The 22,057-nt window shown below is 47.3% G+C and overlaps 1 protein-coding gene and 1 long non-coding RNA gene across 4 annotated transcripts in view; one reads left to right on the forward strand and one right to left on the reverse strand.

The window, feature by feature from the left end:
* AFAP1L1 (actin filament associated protein 1 like 1) overlaps positions 1 to 20,641 on the forward strand; it is a 60,118-nt gene extending 39,477 nt beyond the window's left edge. The window contains exons 10-19 of one of the 2 annotated variants that reach the window (XM_047729757.1): positions 249 to 342; positions 585 to 737; positions 1,897 to 2,108; positions 3,732 to 3,877; positions 4,490 to 4,562; positions 6,558 to 6,669; positions 10,117 to 10,281; positions 13,096 to 13,274; positions 15,287 to 15,415; positions 17,823 to 20,641. In XM_047729757.1, the coding sequence (XP_047585713.1) occupies positions 249 to 342; positions 585 to 737; positions 1,897 to 2,108; positions 3,732 to 3,877; positions 4,490 to 4,562; positions 6,558 to 6,669; positions 10,117 to 10,281; positions 13,096 to 13,274; positions 15,287 to 15,415; positions 17,823 to 17,846 (1,287 nt within the window). In that variant the 3' untranslated portion in view covers positions 17,847 to 20,641. The remainder of the gene's footprint in view (positions 1 to 248; positions 343 to 584; positions 738 to 1,896; positions 2,109 to 3,731; positions 3,878 to 4,489; positions 4,563 to 6,557; positions 6,670 to 10,116; positions 10,282 to 13,095; positions 13,275 to 15,286; positions 15,416 to 17,822) is intronic. The other variant, XM_047729756.1, reaches the window with a different exon arrangement.
* On the reverse strand, positions 8,445 to 22,052 carry LOC125100013 (uncharacterized). 2 transcript variants are annotated; one of them, XR_007127419.1, is made up of 6 exons: positions 21,849 to 22,052; positions 17,673 to 17,842; positions 14,971 to 15,017; positions 13,100 to 14,779; positions 10,064 to 10,285; positions 8,445 to 8,875 (listed from the first exon to the last, which is right to left on the reverse strand). It is a non-coding gene; the product is annotated as an uncharacterized LOC125100013 (long non-coding RNA). The 2 variants fall into 2 exon arrangements; XR_007127420.1 differs by lacking the exon at positions 14,971 to 15,017.
* Between the last annotated feature and the right edge of the window lie 5 nt (positions 22,053 to 22,057).

A 22,057-nucleotide genomic window follows, 5' to 3' on the forward strand; every position in this document is an offset into this window, starting at 1 on the left:
CCTAGGAACTTCTTACAGCGCGTTACAACAAGGTGCCTGGCTCCCCAAATGGACGATGAGAGATTCGAAGGCACAACTGCCCTAAGTCAGCGTGTCCTCCCCAGACCTGGAGTAGAGTCAGGCCCAGGAGAGATGTTGACAAATATTTGTTAGGTGATCATTGTGTGCAGAGGTTGGGGGGATTGAACCAACTAAGGGCGACTTCTGAGTGTGCCCTCTGACAAGAGGCTGTCTGTGTTCCTCCCCAGAGACTGTCCCAAGAGAAGCAAACCTCAGACTCGGACAGCCTGGGCATGGGTGACAGCTGTTCTACTCTGGGCCGCAGGGAGGCCTGCGACCATGGTAGGAGACTCTGGGGGCTCAGGCTAGAGAATGTCAGAGCCGGGAGGGGCCTTGCCGGAGGACACGGTGCAGAGCAGGTCCCAAGGGCTCTGGAGATCTGGGGAAGGTCACCTGGCCTCTTCAGACCTGCAGCAGCCGTCAGGCCCCAAGTGCAGGCTGAAAGGGCCGTTGGGAAGGCTGGGGTAGGTGGGTCTGGGATGTGGGGCTCCCTCCCTTCCCCTCACCCATCTCCATGGCAACAGGCAAAGCGAAGAAGAGCAGTCTGGCAGAGCTGAAGGGCTCAGTGAGCAGGGCTGCTGGCTGCAAGATCACCCGCATCATCAGCTTCTCTAAGAAGAAGCCGCTGGCTGACGACCCGCAGATGCCCTGCTCCGAGGAGGAGGTCCCGTGCTGCGGTGGGTCCTGGGCATCGGCAGGAGAAGAGTCGCACCCTGGTGCTGTGGGCCCCTGGGCTAAGCAGGAAAACCCTCCAGGCCTCTTCCACCTTGCTCTCAGGGCAGAGGAGAGAATCCCACCCAACCCCCACTCCATCAACAATCCATGCCTTTCCATCACTTGTCTCCGGTGAGGCTCTAACACTCAGGAAAAGGAAAAGCCACCTGACTCCCCATCTGTGTTCCCTGTGACCTCAGCTCCAGTCACTGCCCATCTGTGGGCCTCAGTTTCTTCCACTGTGATGGGAGGAGAGCCTCTTATCTCCTCCCAGCACATAACATGCCAGGTGTGTAAGTTACAACCCAGTCTCATAGGGAAATTTCTCGGATAAAAATATTTAAGTACTAACAGATGCAATCAGTGTGAGTTAAACATGGTTATAAATGCCTTCAATGGAAGTTTAATATGGCTTAGAAGGGAAGATATATTATTCTGTTCTCGTTAATGCAGTGTTCCGTGTACTGGACTCCAATAGAAAATTCTGTATTTTGGATATGTAGTAATATTCCCTTAAACCCGAAAAAATATTATAAAACCACATGGCTATAAAGAATTATTTTGTAACCAGTGAATCAGGGCATGTTGTAGGAAAAAAATTATTTAAATCTAAAATGTTGAGAGTGAATTCTAAACCCCTTGGTCATCAGCCTGTGCCTTGCACATTTTAGAATTCTTTCTCTTGGCGAGATGCTTTTGTTCCCGCATGCTGCCACCAGGTGTCAGCATCACCCATTATTTTCTGTCTCTAATGGGTTCAGTATTTGGGGAGGAGGAAAGGCAAAAAGGGATAGTGTCGTCTTTTACTCACCTCTACAGTAGTCTTCTGCCCTTTTCACCAAGCTGGGTGTGGTACAAAGACTGTGTAGCAATATAGGAGTGCGCTCATCATCCCCATTTCAGATAAGGAAACGAAACTCAGGGAGAAGAGGGTACCAGAGGCCGCAGACCCAGACAGAGTGAGCTGATCCAGGACCCACAAGGCCTCTTTCCAGCTAGAGAATGAGGGTTGTCCAGGCGCTTGTCCCTAAGGTGTAGACCCATAAAGATTCATAGCCCCCACCTTGGGTTTCCCCAGGGCCGGGCTGTCAGGAGGTCACCCCGCTGGTCTCCCCCTCCCAGGCTACCTGAACGTGTTGGTGAACCAGGGCTGGAAGGAACGCTGGTGCCGCCTGAAATGCAACACTTTGTACTTCCACAAGGATCACACAGACCTGAGGACCCATGTGAATGCCATTGCTCTCCACGGCTGTGAGGTGGCCCCAGGTTTTGGGCCCAGACATCCATTTGCCTTCAGGATTCTGCGCAACCGGCAGGAGGTTGCCATCTTGGAGGTGAGAGGAGAGAATCCAGGGGGTTCCTGGTGGTGTTGGCTGAGGAGCTTTGGCCTGAGTGTGGGCTTTTGTCTTGGGGACCTTGCTAACGGACATTACAGGGCCTGAGGAAAAGGGAAAGTAAGCCCACAGGCTGCCAAGTGACCGAGAATGACTACCAGTAAAAAAAAAAAAAAAACAGGACACCCACTTAAATTTGAATTTCAGATAAACAATGGTTTTAATGCAAGTATATCCCATGTGATATTTGGGATATACCTGTACTGAAAAAGTATGCGTTGTTTATCTGAAGGTCGAATTTAACAGAGCATTCTGCATTTTTATTAATTAAATCTGGCAACCCTAGAACCAAAGTTTGTTTACTCTACTTGTCTTAAAATCCCAAGCCCAAAAGGCATCTAGTCTGATCTAACCTGGATCTGAATCGGAACCTCCCGAAAACCTTTCCACCAGTGGCCGGCCGCCTCAGATAAACCCCTGCCCTTCGAGGCAGCCTGCCCTGCCCATCAAGCAGCTACATTTTTAGGAAGGTGTTCTCCATACTGAGTTGAAATCTTTGAGCTCCAGGAAGGCAGTAACCATGCCTGTTCTACATACTTTCGGTTTTTCCAGAAGCCAACATGATGCCCAGCCCATACTAAGGGCTCAATTACTATTTGTAGAACAAATGGCCGAATGAAAACGTGATTTCAATCCACCCATTCATGGTCGTTCCTACCCAGTGGCCCTCACCCTCCTCTCTGAGGTCCTGCACCCACGCATGGAGCCTCTCCTCCACATGGCCCTCGTTTGGCTTTTGGGGATTTAAAATGTAAACCCTGGAAGGAAAATTAAAGAACTACCCCCTCACATTACAAACAGGGAAACTGAGGCCAGGGCAGCCAGGTGCTTTGTCCAAGGATCCAAGGGTGTAAGCGGCCTCTTGTTCTGATCCTAGAATGAAAATCCGGCCTCTTGATCTTGTTTGCTTTGTCCAGTACCCACTGCCTCACCCAGTTCTTAAATATCGAGAAATATTGCCTCTGTCACTCACTTTTACTTTTGATAGGTTGATAAAGGTCTCTTATTTCTCTTAAATTAAACAAACACAGAGCTTTCTGGCAAGAAGCATGCTTCCCTTATACAAGTCTAGCATTTGTGTGCCCAGCTGATTTTATAAGAATGCTCTTTAAATGAGAACTACCTAGAACTATGGGTTCAGTTAACCAGCAACTTCTTGGCTGTTTTCCTGTATACTAGTACTACAAATAATTGGCAGTTATAAGGGAGAAATTTCGATTGGGTTATGTGAGAAATAGTTTCCTATAGTAAAAAAAAAATAAATATTTTTTTAAAAATTCAGGAAACACCCAAATGCTGTTTTCACATCTAAATGGTCATGAAGGCTCTGAGGATTGTGAGTGAGGGTGTGTGTCTTAGAGAGGTGGTCAGAGAGAGCTTCTCTGAGGAGGAGGCATTAGAGCCAAAACCTGAATAAAGAAGGGATAGAAGCCACTTGGATTTCTGGATGTGTGTTGGAGCCCTAAGTATTGGCTGCATAGCAGGTACTGTACAAATACGGGTTTGGCTGAAGTGAGCAGGTAGCCTGAGGTCATAACATCAGCCGGTGCCTCCCTCCCGCAGGCAAACTGCTCCGAGGACATGGGCCGCTGGCTTGGGCTGTTGCTGGTGGAGATGGGCTCCAAAGTCACTCCCGAGGCGCTGCACTACGACTACGTGGATGTGGAGACCTTAACCAGCATCGTCAGTGCTGGGCGCAACTCCTTCCTGTGAGGGCCGGCACCCCACAGCCCCCCACAGACTCTCAGAGCCCTGGGCGCTGGGAGGGAAGGGAGGAGGAGCTGAGGAGGGCTCTGCCTCCTTGGGAAGTCAGAGGGGGGTGCCTTCCTCCTCCAGCAGGCAGGCACGAGCTGGCTAATGAAGGGAGCCCCAGGTTGGGGGTGTGGGGGAGGTACTGGGCAGACAGTGAGCAAAAGAGCAGAGAAGCCTGGCTACAGTCATGACAGGGCTCGGTTCTCGTGCCTTGGAACCTCAGGGCCTCACACCTTTGGCCATCGGGGCTGGTACATGGCCTGGAAGAGCAGGGTTCAAGTCATGACTCTTACGACCAACAGCTTGGGGCAGCTGCTTGCCAGCTTGAATTCTGAATTCTCACTTACAGAATGGAGGTGACGAGTCACTCACCTCTTGGTTGCTGTAAGAATCGTGCGGCTCCTGCCTCTGAGGCCCTGAACATAGCAACGGCCCCGAGCTGCGTGGCATGGCTGCTGTCACTAAGCTTCTAGCACTCATCAAAGAATCAAAGGAGGGTAGACAGACAGCTCTGTAAGCCACAAAGTGTCATCATCACTGCCATCATCATGACACCTTATATTTTCTAGATATGCAAGATCCTGCCAGGATCAGTGGCCTGAGCCCCGTGTGTACGATGATGTCCCTTATGAAAAGATACAGGTGCGCTCCCTTGGGAGGGCCGGGAATGTGGCAAAGGCCACTGATTAGCTCTTTCCTCTCTTTCTCTCTCTCTGCCACTACTTCTTTTTTCCTGTACTCAGAGATGATCCTCATTGAACCATCCGCTGGAAGGGGAGGGAGGACCCTTCTTTTTTTTTTTTTTTTTTTAAGATTTTATTTATTTATTTGACAGACAGATCACAAGTAGACAGAGAGGCAGGCAGAGAGAGAGAGAGAGAGAGAGGGAAGCAGGCTCCCCGCGGAGCAGAGAGCCCGATGCGGGACCCGATCCCAGGACCCTGAGATCATGACCTGAGCCGAAGGCAGCGGCTTAACCCACTGAGCCACCCAGGCACCCGGGAGGACCCTTCTTATCATAGATCCTGGCTCAGTACGGAATCCTCTGACAGAGGAGGCAGGGTGGCACAGCAAAGAGCCCCCAGACCGGGAAGAGGGCAGGATTTGATGACCGCAAATCACTGTGCTGATCCAAGCAAGGTGTTGGGCTCTCCACTGGCTCACTGCTCTGTGAACTGATGCTTCTGACTCGGGGGTGCCTGGGCGGAGGGGGGGGGTGCTGGCCACTAACTGGGTGGCCACTCCCATAGACCTTCACTTGGTGGCATCCACAGTCTGGCCTTGAGCTCCCAGGACAGAGTCTCCCCGTTTGCTCACTAAATCAAGGAGATGCCAGTGAGGCCTCGGTAACCATCACATGAACAGACTGCTTCTGGCAGTGTGTCCCATGTCTTTTCCTCCCATGCGAGAGCAAGACAGCCACCTTCTGATCAGACACTGGTGGGTGGGTCAGGCCTCACAACTGGGGAGAAAGAGGGAGAAAAGCTTTCAAGGAAAGTAGACATGTCTGCACACTAGTCCCCCTGCCTTGGACACAGCTGGATGACCCCTAGCTCTCACCTCTAAGGTTCCCTTTTCTAGAAAGTTCTCCAGCCATCCTTCTTCTGCTTATATGGTCTTTCTTCAGATTCAGATGAACCAGCGGATGCAGCTTGAGATCTTTCTCAGCTGCAGAGATTAGTAGCCAGACAGCTTAGTATCTGATGGCATGAACTTTGGATTTGGGGCTGAATCTGGGTGACCTTGGCCTTCACTTCTCTAATCCTCATTTCCTGGCTTCAGATGAATACTATAAAACCTACCTGGTTGGATGACTGTGAGAACCAAATGAAATACTGTATAGAAAGAGTTTAGCAGCACATAGACATCAGAAGGTCTCACACTGAGTAGAGTACTACTGTTATCAATATCATTATTATGTTACATTATTATTATATTCCACTCGTGATTCCCTGAGCTCTGACCAGATTCTGAGTGCCCATAATACTCTACATGCACAAATGTATAACTAGTTTAGTGGTGCCTGGGTGGCTCAGTTAAGCATCTGCCTTTAGCTCAGGTCCTGATCTCAGGGTCCTGGGATCGAGCCCCGGGTCTGGCTCCTCACTCAGCAGAGAGCCTGCTTTTCCCTCTCCCTTTGGCCCTCCCCCTGTTCACACACTCTCTCCATTCTCTCTCTCTCTCTCTTAAATAAATAAAATCTTTTTTAAAAATGCAGAGCCAGTTTATTAGGTTATATAACATCCACCATTGGCCGATGTCATCCACGACTTCTGATCTTAACTGGGAAATCTACATTTAGTGATTTCAGAAAATGTGAAGGATACTTCCAAATGACGTGAAGATAAAAGTATCTATGATGAATCAAATATGCTCACCCAGAGCCCCAAGTCTTCCAGATTTTCCTCTCACCAGATATTCTAGTTTAGGGGCACCTTCTGCGGCCCTCGACCCAATCACGTGATACATACTAGTAAGAGAAGTCTAGAAACTGTTGAGTGTGGCCCCAGTCTAAAAATGTAAGGCCGTGATCTCAGGGGTCTTGCAGTGCTCACCCCCTCCACTCGGAGCAGAATACCCCTGCCTGGAGGGCTCTGAGCCTACCTGCTCTTCACCTCCTTTCTCCATCTCCCCCAGGACGAGGAGCCCAAGCGTCCCGCAGGCGCCCAGGTGAAACGCCATGCCTCCTCCTGCAGCGAGAAGTCCCATCGAGTGGATCCGCAGGCTAAAGTCAAGCGCCATGCCTCCAGTGAGTTCTGGGTGGGAGCGAGGAATGGAATGAAACCATCCCCGGGGTCGGGGATCTCCAATCAGATTACCCCAGGCAGCGCACATGTAAATTAATGAGCGAAGTGAGATATTAAGAAAACACTCTACCATAAGAAAAATGACAGCACAAGTCATGTGACAGAGGGCAGCTAGGCTGTGGCCTCCAGAGGGCAGACAAGAGGGGATGGGGTGGGGAAAGACTGCAGGAATCTGGAGCTTGCAAGCTCCATCTAGAGGGCTCGCTGCTACTCAGCTCCAGCCAGCGGCTCCCCCGCAGCGGGGCAGCCCAGCTTCACAGATCATTCAAGAACAGAAACCTGGGTGCCTGGGTGGCTCAGTGGGTTAAGCCTCTGCCTTTGGCTCAGGTCATGATCTCAGGGTCCTGGGATCAAGTCCCGCATTGTGCTCTTTGCTCGGCCCGATGCAGGCCTGCTTCCCTGTCTCTCTTTCTCTGCCTGCCTCTCTGCCTACTTGTGATCTCTGTCAAATAAATAAATAAAATATAAAAAAAAAAAAAAAGAACAGGGACGCCTGGGTGGCTCAGTTGGTTAAGCAGCTGCCTTCGGCTCAGGTCGTGATCCCGGAGTCCTGGGATCAAGTCCCGCATCGGGCTCCTTGCTCATCAGGGAGCCTGCTTCTCCCTTTGCCTCTGCCTGCCATTCTGTCTGCCTGTGCTCACTCTCTCTCCCTCTCTCTCTCTGATAAATAAATAAATAAAATCTTTAAAAAAAAAAAAGAAAAAAGAAAAAAGAAAAAAAAATTAAAAAAAAAGAACAGAAACCTTGCCTTCATAGGAAATCTACTGACTTCTTAATATCAGCAGCTAGTTTTCAAAAATTTTAACACTAAGTAAGGCCAAATATGTTTTTATGCTGCAATGTTGCATATATATGAATACACATATACACAGATAAAATTCATCCTCAAGTTCTGTCTGTTCCGAAGTCTAAAAATATTTTCAAATCCTGATCTGGGGGAGTACATGGAGAAAGGAACCCCTCCCAATTCCCTCAGGGCAGCTGCCATGAAAGGCACGGCTCACCTCTGTGTCCCAGCCCACACTCTCCCTAGCACCCCATAGATGAGCTGCGTGAATTTTGCCCGATTGCCACACTGCACAATAAAGGCTAAGCATGCCAGACTCTGGTCAGTTCTGTTTGACTTCCAGCACTAATCTCTGCTCCTGTGTGATTCACAAGCCGGCCGGCTTCCTGTAGGACAGCATATTCCAAGAACCTTTTCAGTTACTGCTTTATAGTGCTTCCCCCTGCCCCTGAACAGAGTCAAGTTCTATTCCTTGCTTTTTGAAGATTTATTTTTAAAATACTTTTCTTTATTAGATCTCCACTTCAGTAATGTAGATTATCTCTTCTGGGGGTCAGAAGACCTGCATTCCATTCCCCCATTTGATCATTAAATTACTAACTAACTTTGGAAAAGTCCCTTCTTTGTGGTTGTGTCACATTCCTTACACTATGCTCTCTTTGGCACTGGAAATACAGGCCTTTATGGAGTGCCCATTTTCAAATGGAAATGTAGGGTTGCCTGGGTGGCTCAGTCCGTTAAGTGTCTGACTTTTGATTTTGGCTCAGGTTGTGTTCTCAGGATCTGAGATTAAGCCCCACTTAGGGCTCCACACTGAGCGTGGAGTCTGCTTATGATTCTCTCTCCCCCTCTGCCCATACCCCCCACTTACGCTCATGCTCACTCTCTCTCCAAAAAATAAAAATAAAAATAAAAAAAAACAAAATAAAATGGAAAAGTAAACTGAAATAACCATGTAAGATTAAAGAAATCATAAAACATTCCAACAACAACAACAAATATCACAAAACGTATTCTTTCCTCAAATGAAATGTTATACTGATGATATATAAAAGAGATATAAAATACTGGAAATGACAGATGGTGGTTGGGGGTTTTAAAGTCCTTATCTGATACAACGTAACACTGACAACACTTTGCTGCTTTATGCATTTATTTTTAGCTTACCAGGCTATAAAATCCAAACATCTGGGAGAAAATTCCCCTGGGATGCCACTGTGTACCTGGGAGGTTGGGGGAACTATGGGTCCCCTTCTGTGCCCTCCATGCTTTGTTTGTGATCAGGCTCCAACTGCAGGGTACTTGTCACAGGAATTGATCTTTGCATGTGTCACCAGGGGCCACTGCAGTCCCTACAAGAGCTGGAGAGACAAAACCCCAATGATCAGTAAACCGAGGGAATCATTCCTAATTCCACACCCCACCAGCTTAAAGGACTGTAAATGACTGTCTGGAACAAAAACATAAATAAATAAAAAATTTCCCTGTATCGCTGGACTATGGCACAAACACCCCCCTACCGCCCACAGCAGTAATGCATGGCACGGAGCCCGGAGTAGACACACATGGGCTCCAACTGGGCTCTGCCATCATTAGCATTAAGAGCCAACCTTTCGGGATGCCTGGGTGGCTCAGTTGGTTAAGCAGCTGCCTTCGGCTCAGGTCATGATCCCAGCGTCCTGGGATCGAGACCCACATCGGGCTCCTTGCTTGGCAGCGAGCCTGCTTCTCCCTCTGCCTCTGCCTGCCACTCTGTCTGCCTGTGCTCACTCTCGCTTCTCTCTCTATGACAAATAAATAAATAAAATCTTTAAAAAAAAAAAAAAGAGCCAACCTTTCTGTGCCTCAATTTCCCCAGCAACAAAACAGAGCTAATCATAGCAAGGTTTTATGAAGACTAAGTGCATAGAATGGCATACAGGCATGTAAATGGCCTAGCATATAGTACATGCTTGATAAATTTTTGCCAAAATTATCTGTAATTGTCCACCATAATGTGGAGCCTGGAATGGATTCCTGGGCTCCTCTCTCCCTCCACCCATTTTCCAGGAATAAAATGGGCAATGCCTGAGTTTAGCCCAAGGTCTTGATTCTCTGCGGCTCTGAGTTATATATCCTGGGATCCAGCCGTGCGTTAGCTCTCTGCTGAGTGGGGAGCCTTATTCTCCTTCTTGCTCTCCCTCTGTGCTCTCTCTCTCAAGTAAATGGATAAAATCTTTAAAAACAAAACAAAAACTTACCACAATGCTAACGAGGTAAATTTGATCAATGTCCGCATTTACAAATGAGGAAACCAAGGCCTGGGGTGAGGCACAGAAACACCACTAATCACTGTTGCCCGATGTCACCCAACCAGCAAAAGGTAAAAGAGGATACAAACCTTGGTCGGCCTCATTCCAAAGCCCTTGTTCCTAGTCCCGATGCTCTGCTGCCTCCCATTTGCTCCTGTTTCCTTGGAGGATTTATACACTAAGGATATAGATCTGAGTGTTCCCATTTTATAGATGGAGAAGTTGAGGCTGAGAAAGACGCTAAGGCCACGCAAGTACCTTTACGAGAGATCAGAAGTGGGGGGGCCTTTGCCTGCCTTTTATCTCTGCAGGTGCCAATCAATACAAATACGGCAAGAACCGAGCTGAGGAAGACGCCCGGAGGTACCTGGTAGAAAAAGAGAAGCTGGAAAAAGAGAAGGAGACAATCCGGACAGAGCTGATGGCACTGAGGCAGGAGAAGAGGGAGATGAAGGAAGCCATCCGGAATAATCCAGGTACCTACATGGGCATGTCCTGGGTACTCAAGTTGGGGGGGAGGGGAGCACGGGCTCAGCCCTGACACCTCCCATGGCAGAGGTCAGCTGCTTCTCCAGGACAGTGTGCTTCTCTGCCCCATCTTCCTCCTCCTCCTCCTCCTCAACTTCATTGTCATCATCCTTCCTGAGTAATGAAAAGTGCCGTCACTCTAGTAACTGCTCTTGGGTAAGGGGATAAAAAGGCATCACAAAAACGTGTACACTTAATATAGTAAAATTCAATCTGATTTTAAAAATGTTAAAATGTGGAAAACAGAGTGTGCCTTAGAATCAAGGAAATAAGAGACATCATTTTGAACCTCCCATTAAGTCACTCATTCAGAGAAGTGCTGAGCACCCAACCGTGTGAGACACTGGTCCTAGTGCTGGGAATGATGGACAGAGACATCCTCTTCCAATATCCATGGCCATGACCTCTGCAGGCCCAGCCTGCTCGAGGTTCCTCTGCACCCCACCTTCTGCTCTCTCCTCTGAGTTCTCTCTATAGCTGGAGTTTGGCACACTTTCAGCCTGAGGTTTGCCCACATGCTTGAAGGAACAGAGGCCTTGTCCTTTATAAAATACATCCAAGGTCACACAGCCCTGTGAGAATCTAATGGAACCTATGGATCCTTTTCCCAAGGGGGAAAAAAACCCCACAATTCACAATGTTGCGGACAATTTCAGCAGCCAGAGCTCGTGTGCCCTCAGAGCTCACCCACAGAGTGCCTAGGAATCCATGAACCTAACAGAGAACTTCTAGATTAAAGGATAAGGCTTCTTCTGTGTAGCCAAGAACCAGAATCCGTGGGAGGGAAGCATAAGAAGGCAGTTTGGTCTCAATGTACAGAACTTTCTAAGAGTCAAAACAGGGTTTGGAACAGGCTATCTTCCTTATCCTGCTCAACTTTTTTCTATAGCACATCACTTTGTAACATTTGATTATTATGTTTATCATTTTTATTTATTGTTTTTTTCTCTCTCTCATACACACACACACACACACACACACACACACACACACACACAAATATGAGCTCTGTAAGATCAAGAATCTTGGCCTGTTTTTGTTCACTGATCTATCCCAAGGATCCAGAACAGCACCCGGTACAAAGCAAGGGCTTAGCACCCAATAAGTATTTACTGGATAGATGAATGAATGAATAAATGAATGAATGAAAGAGAGAAAGAAACTAACTTTTAAACCTGGTAAGACCCAACACACCTCTTGGCATGAAAAGATACTAATACAGGTTTGTTAGTTTAGATTGAAAACCAACAAAATCCCAGTAGGAGCCCATGGTTGATGTAAAGCCCTGTATTATAACTCAGTTACAAGTAAGAGAAACCAAAGTCGGGTGGCTCAGTGGGTTGGGGCCTCTGCCTCCGGCTTGGGTCGTGGTCCCGGAGTCCTGGGATCGAGTCCCGCATCGGGCTCTCTGCTCGGCGGGGAGCCTGCTTTCTCCTCTCTCTCCCTCTGCCTGCCTCTCTGCCTACTTGTGGTCTCTGTCTGTCAAATAAATAAATACAAAAAAAAAAAAAAAAAAAAAAGAGAAACCAAAGTCAAATTGGCTTAGAAATGAAAAGGAGGGCACCCGGATGGCTCAGCCAGTTGAGGGTTAGACTCTTGATTTCAGTTCAGGTCCTGATTTCAGGGCCATGAGATTGAGCCCAGAGCTCAGCCTAGCATTGGGCTTCACACGCAGCGGGGCATCTGCTTCTCTCCCTCTCTCTTTACCCCTCCCCCTGCTCCCTCTCTCTCTAAAATAAATAAGTCTTTAAAAAAAGGAAAAAAGTGGGACGCCTGGGTGGCTCAGTTGGTTAAGCAGCTGCCTTCGGCTCAGGTCATGATCCCAGCGTCCTGGGATTGAGTCCCACATCGGGCTCCTTGTTCTGTGGGGAGCCTGCTTCTCCCTCTGCCTCTGCCTGCCACTCTGTCTGCCTGTGCTCGCTCTCTCTCTCTCTGACAAATAAATAAATAAAATCTTAAAAAAAAAAAAAAGGAAAAAAGAAATTCCAAAAAAATTAAAAAAAAAAAAAAAAGAAAGAAATGAGAGGAAAACCATAGGGGTGCCTGGCTTGCTCAGTTGGTAGAACATATGACTTCTGATCTCAGGGTCATGAGTTCAAGCCCTATATTAAGTTTAGACCTTACTTTAAAAAAAAAGAAAAAAAAATTTTAATTGGAAAACTGAGCGATCAGGTATAGCAAGTTCCAGGAATTGGAACGATGTCACCAGGAAGTATAATTCTGTCTTCTGCCTTCCTCTGTGTTGGCTTCATTCTCTGCCCCTCATGGTGGCATAATGGCTGCACAGCTCTAGCCCTCACCCAATCCTCTCAACCGCCCCTGCAGAGAAAACTTCTCTTCCCAATGGACCCCACAGAAGCCTCAGGATTCACTCTGATTGGACCAACTTTAATCTCTAAACCAACCACTGTGACCAGAAAATGGAGATAGGATTATGGGCCAGGTCTAAGTCCTGTGCCAACGCCTTGAACTAAAAGTGAGGTCGGCTCCATCCAAACTAAAGGGAATTGGAGGAGAAAGGTGGTTTCCCAGGGGAAAATCAGGGTTCTGGATCCAGAAGGTGGGGAAACAGATACAGGGCAGGTAAAAATGACACAACCCAGCCTGGAGCTGGAACCCCAGGCCCCAAGTCCTTCTCCGAATTGGGACTGAGGGCTTGGAAAAGCCCCCTGGGAGGGACAGACTAGAACCTGAGGTCCTGCCAAATTAGCTGAGGCTTCAGGTCAGGCTCAGCTGTTTCTCTGCCATGTCTCTGGACACAGGGACAAAGTTAAAGGCTCTGGAGGAGGCCGTGGCTGCCCTGGAAGCTCAGTGTCGGGCAAAGGAGGAGCGCCGGATTGACCTGGAGCTGCGGCTTGTGGCTGTAAAGGAGCGACTGCAGCAGTCCCTGGCAGGGGGCCCGACGCTGGGGCTCTCCGTGAGCAGCAAGAACAAGAGTGGGGTGAGTCCACGCCCATGTGGGCCGGGGTAGCTGCTTCTTAATCCCCTCATGTGCTATAGATCTTCATGGTCACTCTTTGCGGGTAGGAATGATGCTCATTTACAGATGAGCAAGTAGATGCCCAAAGAGGAGCGGGAACATGCCAGAAGACAGCCTGCCAAAGAACAGGTGGCACTGCTAGGGAGGGGACCGTCAGAGAAAGCTCTGGCCTGTGTTGTCTCCCCCAAAACCCTGCCATTTGACTTTTTATCCTGAATGTGATCCTAGAAGTAGCCTTTGGGTTACTGGTAAGTGTAACTACGGTATGCTGAATAACAAGTTTGTGTTGAACAATAACTGTATTGTAGGTCAATAACTGTACTGTATGTAGGTCAGTACAGCCTTTAACTCCTGTTATCTCACCCGATCTTCATGGCAGTCCCGGGAGGTAGGACACTAGGTATGTTGGCACCACTGGATGGACAAGGAAACGAAGGTCAGAGGTGCTGAGGGACTTATGCCAGGTCACTCAGTTAAGTAAGTGGGAGGCAGGATTTGCAATGCAGGAAGACTGACTCCAGATCCCGGCCTTAGCCACGGTGCTTGTGCCCTGTCTTAGGGTTCTCAGTGTACCAGGTGGTCCTCTGGGCCTTGCACAGCCATGATCTCCAGGGCTCCAAGCACCCCTGCAAGGTAGATCCTCTCGCCCCAAATGAGAGCTCCTCAGGGAGAACTTGGCTGACCTCCGTCTCCGTCTGAATGTCTCAACCTCAGCACTACTGATATTTGGGGCCAATAATTCTTTTTATAGGGGACTGCCAGGTACATGTAGGATGTTTATCAGCGTTGCGAGCTTCTGCCTGCTAGATGCCAGTAGTTCCACACCCACCCGCCAACCAGAAATGTCTCCAGAAATTGCCAAACGTCCCCTGGAAAGGCAAAATCGCCCCTATTTGGGAACCACTAGTCTAAATTGCGAAGAGTCCAATGTGTTATTCTTTCTCATAGCACTTGGCCACAATTTGTGTATACGTGTGTGTGTGTGTGTATTTTTCTGTCCTTCCTGGTCTAATGTCTATCTCCCCAATGGGTTGTATAGTTTTATTAAAAATTGGACTATGCCTGTTTTATCATTATAACCTTAGCCCTTCTACAAAGTCCGCAAAATAGGAGTGCAACAAATGTTTGTTGAATGAATAAAACTCAATACCTGCTTTCAGAAAAGGACAGGGAGATTCAGACAGATGAAATAGCTTGTCGGATAAGTTTTGAGTTGCCACCGCCTGGTCAGACCACACCCCACGTCTCCAAGCCAGGCTGTTCCTTCTGCCTGCAGGCTTTCTCTCCTTGGGGCTTTCCAACCTCATTTACAGATGAAGAGCTTAAGAAAACAAAGGCAAACTCACGGAGGGTGGAGGAGGAGCTAGAAGTGGTTTCACTCTTCCCAGCTGCTTCTTCCCACCAATGTGCCCTGAAATTCACATCCCAGATGGCTTTTCCCAAGACTTGTGAACCTTTCTGAAGGCCTTTGGAGAGAAAGAGATGTCTTCTCTAAATTCCCTGCAGGCTTAGCCGTTAATATGCCACACTTAAAGAACTACATCCAGTAATGTACTGAGCAACTATCTGGAAAAGTTAAGGGGTGAGGGCACTGTAGAAGAGAAGGAATATGGGAGAGGTGAAGAGAGAGGGCGGTAGGGTTTGAATCCCAGCTCACCAACTGTGTGACCTTGAGCAGTGACTTGACCTTCCCATTTGGCTCATCTGTAAAACAGGGTGACTAATAATGGTACCTACTTCGTAGGCTTGGAAAGTCTAAATGAGCTAATCCATGCAAAGCCTGGTTCATAATGAGGGCTCCATAATTCTAGAGGTCATTACTTTCATTTCAAGGCCCTCAAGGGGCCTTCCTCCCCTCGCCCTGTTTGGTGCTGGCCTAACAGCACCTTCTATTTGCATTCTTTGGAGGGCAAGCCAGGTGTGGGAAGCCAGCATTAGGCCTCACCTATGTAACTATTTATCCTCATTAACAGGAAACTGCAAATAAACCCCAGAACAACGCCCCAGAGCAATCTCTCCCTGTCAACTGTGTTTCTGAGCTGAGGAAGAGAAGCCCATCCATCGTAACCTCCAACCAAGGAAGGGTGCTACAGAAAGCCAAGGTATTCCAATAGCTCAGCGAATCAAAATTCAGAGATCTGGCAGCCCCCTTCCTACAGAACTCCACCGAGAGGTTCTTGGCCCCGCCTCTTCCGGTTCTAGGTCCCAGGCTCGCTCCGTGATACTGGCCCACAGTCCAGTCCTCTCAGGGCCAGCTGTGTTCCAGAACTTTGAGGATTTTAGAAAGATAATATGGTACATGTACTGTGTATGATGAAAAACCCCAGCAAGTTCTCAGGAAGCACTGTGAAAGCAAACATGTTAAGTATTCTACAAGAAGTCACATAAATATTCACACCATGTGATGTAGATTATAAACAGCCTCACATCAGCTCAGGTCAGGTTTTGCACCAATTGTGTTTGTGCCGAAATGCTTGAGAAAAAATTTGGTTTTAGGGTTTTCTGGATTTCAGAATTGGGAATAAGAAATTGTGGACTTGAGGGGCACCTGGGTGGCTCAGTCGGCTCAGCTGAAGGATCTGCCTTCAGCTCAGGTCATGATCCCAGGGTTCTTTCAAGCTCCATGCTCAGCGGGGAACCTGTTTCTCTCTCTCCCCTTGCTCCTCCCCCCTGCTCATGCTCTCTCTCTCTTTTCTCTCTCAAATGAATAAATAAAATCTTGAAAGGAAAGAAGGAAGGAAGAAAGAAAAGAAGGAAGGAGAAAAGAAATTGTAGACTTGAAAAACTAACACCTGAGCATAAGGACATGAGATTAGAGAAGTAAACAGCCAGAGGCTAGATCATCTAGACTAGACATCAGCAAACTGTAAAGGTAAATATTTGCGAGCTTGTGGACCACAGAGCTTCTTTCAGAATGACTCAGCTCTGCCACTGCAGCAGGAAAGTAGACAACTTGTGAACAAATGATGGAATGGCTGTGTCCCAATAAAACTTTATTTATGGACACTGAGATTTGAATTTCATAAAATTTTCACATGTCAAGAAACAAATTTTTTTTAAGATTTTATTTATTTATTTGTCAAAGCAGGGGGAACTGCGGGCAGAGGGAGAAGCAGGCTCCCTGCTGAGCAAGGAACCCGATGCAGGACTCGATGCCAGGACCTTGGGATCATGACCTGAGCCGAAGGCAGACATTTAACTGACTAAGCCACCCAGGCTCCCCCAAAATTATTCTTTTGATTTGTTTTCAAACATTTAGAAATGTAAAAACCATTAGTTTTTGATGAACACATTCTTAGTTGAAAACACACAGTAGGCCAGATGGGCCTGTGGGCCAGTTTGTTTCTCTTTGATCCTTGTAGGACATTGGAAGAACTGTAAATTTTGTTCTAACATAATGGAAAGTCATTGGCAAGTTTTGAGAAAAAATTTGTGGATATGAATTACATTTTTAAAAGACCATTCTGGGGACACCTGGGTGGCTCAGTTGGTTAAGTGCCTGCCTCTGGCTCAGGTCATGATCCCCGGGTCCTGGGATCATGTCCTATATTGGGCTCCTTGCTCAGTGGGGAGCCTTGTTTCTCCTTCTGCCTGCTGCTCCCACTGCTTGTGCTCTGTCTCTCTCTGACAAAATCTTTAAAAAATTTTTTTAATAAAAAATAAATATTTAAATAATAAAACATAAAATAAATTAAAAATGAAAGACCATTCTGGGGGTGCCTGGATGGCTCATTTGATTAAGCATCAGACGCTTGATTTTGGCTCAGGTCGTGATCTCAGGGTCATGATCTCAGGGTTGTGAGATCGAGCCCTGCATCGGACTCCACACTAGGCATGGAGCCTACTTAAGATTCTCTCCCTCCCTCTGCCCCTGCCTCTTTAAAAAAACAAAAGCACACAAAACAAAACCATTCTGGAACAATGTTGAGAACTGATAAGGAGACAGGGGAGACCAGTTAGGAGTTATCCAGATGAGAGATGAAAAAGGTATAGTGGGGTGATTTGAAGCGGCTGGCTTTGGAGATAGAGCCAAAGGCTTTGCTGATGGGGATGTAAAGGATAAGGAGAAGAAAGGAACCAAGGATGACTCAAAGTCATTGCCCTGAGCAACTGCAGTTTAGATGGTGAAGACTGTGAGAAGAGCAGCAGGTTGGGAGTGGGGAATCCTCCCATCAAGGATGTTCTTCCAACCCTCCCATGTAACCCTGGTTTACACCATCACCTCCAGAGCTGGCTAGAAACCCTATGCATCACTTGTGGGTAAAAAGCCATTCACTAGTGGCCAGGACTTCAGTATCCCTCCCAGATGGAAGTCCTGCATGGCTTCAGGGAAAAGAAGAGAGTGGAGAAAGGACTTACCCATGGCTACCGAAGGAGGGTGAGACTAGGACCCGTGGCTCTCTGGCCAGTGGAGATCTTTATGTAATCAGGTGCAGTGGAATGTTTTTATCTTGTAAGTCACACTAGAATGTTCAGCAACCTGATTTGTCTTATCTTTCTGGACTTCAGGAATGGGAAATGAAGAAGACCTAGAAAAAGGATGAAGATTTCATTCCAAAGGAAATACAAGATTGTATTGGAAACACTTTTTTTCACAAGGAGACGCCAGGACACTGGAAGTAGCCCCCACTGGAAGTAGCCTCTCCAGGGCACCCAGAAGACCAGCTTTTACTGTCTGCATGATTACAGGGGAAACGGGGAGGGAAGAAATGGAAGGGAGGAAGGACACGGAGGGCGTCCTTTTAACTTCCCAGAGGGTGGAAAACGGGGATGGAGGGAGATAGAAATCTGCCCCACTGTAAAGGTTTTGTTAACTGTCTTCGCCCTCACTTCTGAAGAAATGAAAGCCCACGTGAATAAGCCATTCCATCCCATTCTAGCGTCCCATTCCCAGGCTATAGGGCAAAGGAAGACAGTGCTGAAGCATCAGTAGGTAGTACAGTACAAAGAGCCAAGCTTTGATCATCTGATCACACTTGTGCCAAGTGGATTCATGTGGGGCATCACTGACAACCTCTGGGCAACATAAAGAGGCCGAAAAATCAATAGAATTTCCCTGCCTGCGTGAACGTGAACAAAAGCTACAGACAACACACAAATTCTGCAGTCATTCCTTCTGTGTTTCAGAGCTGGGCGGGTGCGGCTACCAGAACCCTGCATTTGAGGTGCTTTCAAATTAGAGATCTGCTACGCAGCAGGCGAGGGGAGGCTCAGCGGCGGACTTGTTTTCAGTCCACAGTGATAGTGACAGGAACATGGATTCCTAATGTCCACAGGACAGTGCAGGCATTGTAGGGTGGGGTCATTTGCAGTCATTCAAGTCCTTTACCTATTTCATTTGACACTCAGGCTCCAGGAGCTAGGGCTAGAGAACCAAGTGACACTCTGTATATCTTTATCCTGATTTTGCACTTAAAGGCTCTCCAGTCTGCACTCCTGTACCTGCTGTCAAGGAAAACTATCAGGGAGAATCAAAGGACGGTGGCTCATTTCTGCCGGGAGTGCCTTTTACTAACACTTGATACTTTTATAGGGAAGCGGGACCTCAAGTCTTGGGTAGTCTCCTTACTGTGCCACTCACTGCTTTCTCAACACTGTAGGCACTTTTTAGGTCTTTATATCTCCTTCCAAAAAAAGATAAAACCAGTTAACTGCTAAGAGCTCAAAGGTGAGCTCCAGAGAGAGAAACACACATACACACACACACAGAATAACCTTTGGACACTTTACCCTACCTAGGGCTTGACATACTTCTGCCTTATCCAAACTTTACCACCCTTTGAGGTAGCTGAGGACCAGAGCAGGGAAAATAGCCTGACCAAAATCACCTAGCTGGTCCGTGGCAGAGGAAGAGACTTAGGGCCTGTGAGCCTGGATCCAGACAGAGTTGGATTTGAGCCTAGCCTCTGCCACTGCCCAGCTGGTTAAGTCTGGGAAAGTCACCTGACCTCTCATTCTTTTCTTTATCTACAAAACCCAGGTTAACAGTTCCATATCCTCCCCCCACCCCCAAGACTATTGGGGAAATTCAGTGAGATAGCACAGGGGAAGCATCTTGCACTGTCTGAGAAAGAGGAAATGCTCAGTCAATAGTGGCCCTTATTATTAGCTAGATAAGAAACGTCTGACTAAAAACCCTGTGTTCTTTCCACTGAAGAAATGATGTTTATATGATAATCACAGCCATCAAAAAGCTAAAAAGCAACTAATCCATAACTGACAGTTTTCATCCAGATTCCATTTATCTTCAATGAAAAAGGAGCTCACATAATCTACATTGTTAATGTTCTTTTTTAAAATGTGGACCCTGGAATGACACCCAACACCCCAACTCTGTCCTCGGTGTGTATTTTTTCTCGTGCGGTTATTCTGCGGTTGAGCATTTTTCCCCACTGAAAGACCTTGGGAATCCTTGAGAGGGGAACAGTGAGCACCCCACGCATCAGCTACTGTGTTAGCCAAGGTTCACAGGCACACAACCTGTGCAGTCACAAAGATTAGTGGGGCCCTGAGCTTGGTTTAGTGCTCTGCTGTTAACCCTCTCAGTAATTTTTGAACAAGGGGCATCACGTTTCCCTTTTGCCCTTTAAATTGCATAGCCAGTCCTGGTGCTAACTAATCACTTTCCCAGGCATTTTCCCTAAAACTCTGTGACACAGGCTCTATTACCCCAGTTTTTAGTTTGGGAAACTGAAGCCCAGGGCGGTTATGTAACTTGCATGACCCAGAGTGGTTATGTAACTCGCACGACCCACAGTTAGTAAGTGATGGAGCCAGCCGCCCTTCCTCTTAGTCCAAGGTTCCATTTCATCCACGTCTTACCCCACCACCCATCTTGCACTGCAGCATTCAGAAGCACACTAGCACCTCATAAACAGACTAATGAAAGATGTACATATGCAGCACATTTGGTATAAGCTAGTTAGCTAAGAGAAGTGCAAACAAAATGGCTAAAACATAGATGCCAGTCCTCATCTGTTAAAATGCCTTGTTTGATTTGTTTTGTTTTGTTTTCAAGGTATAGGCTCATGGGTCTAGGGGGATTTGAAGCTCCATCCTTTCCGACACTGCCAAGTGTTGGGACTATCAGGATTTCTGGTGTCCCTAAATCCTCAGTGGGGGACCCTGAGCAGGTGTACCAACCTCTGAGCCTCACTTTTCACAAATGTAAAAGCAGATCATAATCCCTCCTTAACCCATGTTGCTCTTCTCCTGAGGCCAAAAGGAAACATCAGGTGTTGGTTACAACACATTTGGACTGGGCCTTGAATAGAATTAAAAGATGCAAAAGTCTCCAGCTCTGTCCTCAGGGAACTCACAGACAAGTAGAAAGAAAACCTGACCCAAACAGCTACCATGTAAGCCATGCTACAGTGAAGATTTAGAATGATGAGAGCACACTTCCCATTTCTTATATATATATATATATATATATATATATATATATATATATATATATTTTAAATCTTAGGGAGGATCCAGGAACTAGCCTGGCAATTCCAAATGCCCTCAACCCCAATCGCCAATCTATCCTCACTTCCTGACAGTTTTCCACACTAAATCTCTCTACAATTCATCCACTTCATCCTATCTCCACTGACATCAACCATTAATTCATTCAACAAATATTCGTTGATCACCTACTATGGATACCTACCTACTGTACTAGATGTCAGAAATCACCACTATGAACAAGATAGACACCCTCTTGCTCAAACTCTAGTTGGGAGAACAAAAAGAAAACAAAACAAAATACAAATATGGAAACAGAAATTGCAGGACACATCTAAAATAGTAGCTACTTTAGATAGGGTGTTACAAAGATCTATCAAGGGGTCCCCAGGACAGAGTACAGTCCTCCCCTTGCATGGACTAGTACGACAGCTTGTCTCCCTGCCTCTTTGTTTAGACCGAGCATCATACAGGAGTCAAAGCGACCCGTTAAACACGTAAAGGTTTTGTAACATGCTCGCATTGCAATCAGTAAGACTCAAGTTCATGGAGCAAAAAATTTGGGTACTACATTAAAAAACTGTTCCATCGTTCATTGGCAATAACCGACTAATCTCTGTCCTAATGGAGCTCACATTCAAGTGAAGGGAAGTGAGAAAATACACATTTAAAAAAATAGCGAAGTCAGAAAACAAGGGAACTGGAAGAAAAAAGCAGGTAAGAGTAATGGCGGAGTCGGGCTTTAAGTTTTTTTAAATCCCTCGCGGGACCCGTTTCGCTCATTGTGTTGTGTTGCCGGCCCCCCGTTCCCTCCAGTAGTTCGGCGCCTTACTCGAAATACACTCTCCCGCTTGACTGGGATTTTGCACATGCTGTTTACCTCTACCTGAACTACTCTCCTCCTCCTTTAATCTACTCATTCTTCAGCTTTCTGTCAAGTGTTTCCTCTGGGAAAACTACCGACACTCGGCCACAACGTATTCTAGGCTTCCGCGGCACCACGGCCCTCGTTAAACACCGGTCATATTTTGACTTTAAGTCGCGTTTGCATTCACTTATTGTTTATGATTTCACGTAACCTACTTGAGGGTACAGCTGCGATCCTCTGTGGTGACCGCGGATTTCGCGACCAGAACGGAGCCTGACTCCCGCCACAGGAACCCACCCTGCGCACTCAACTCGCTGGGGACCGGAAGTGTCGCATTTCGTCGGGGACACCGGATATGCACGAGCACCGCGCGCAGGGACAATCGGAAGTGTGGCGTACGGGTTCGGGGTCCTGGAATGGGAGC

This window comes from Lutra lutra, chromosome 5, assembly GCF_902655055.1.
Source record: "Lutra lutra chromosome 5, mLutLut1.2, whole genome shotgun sequence".
In the NCBI taxonomy this organism is placed as follows: domain Eukaryota; kingdom Metazoa; phylum Chordata; class Mammalia; order Carnivora; family Mustelidae; genus Lutra; species Lutra lutra.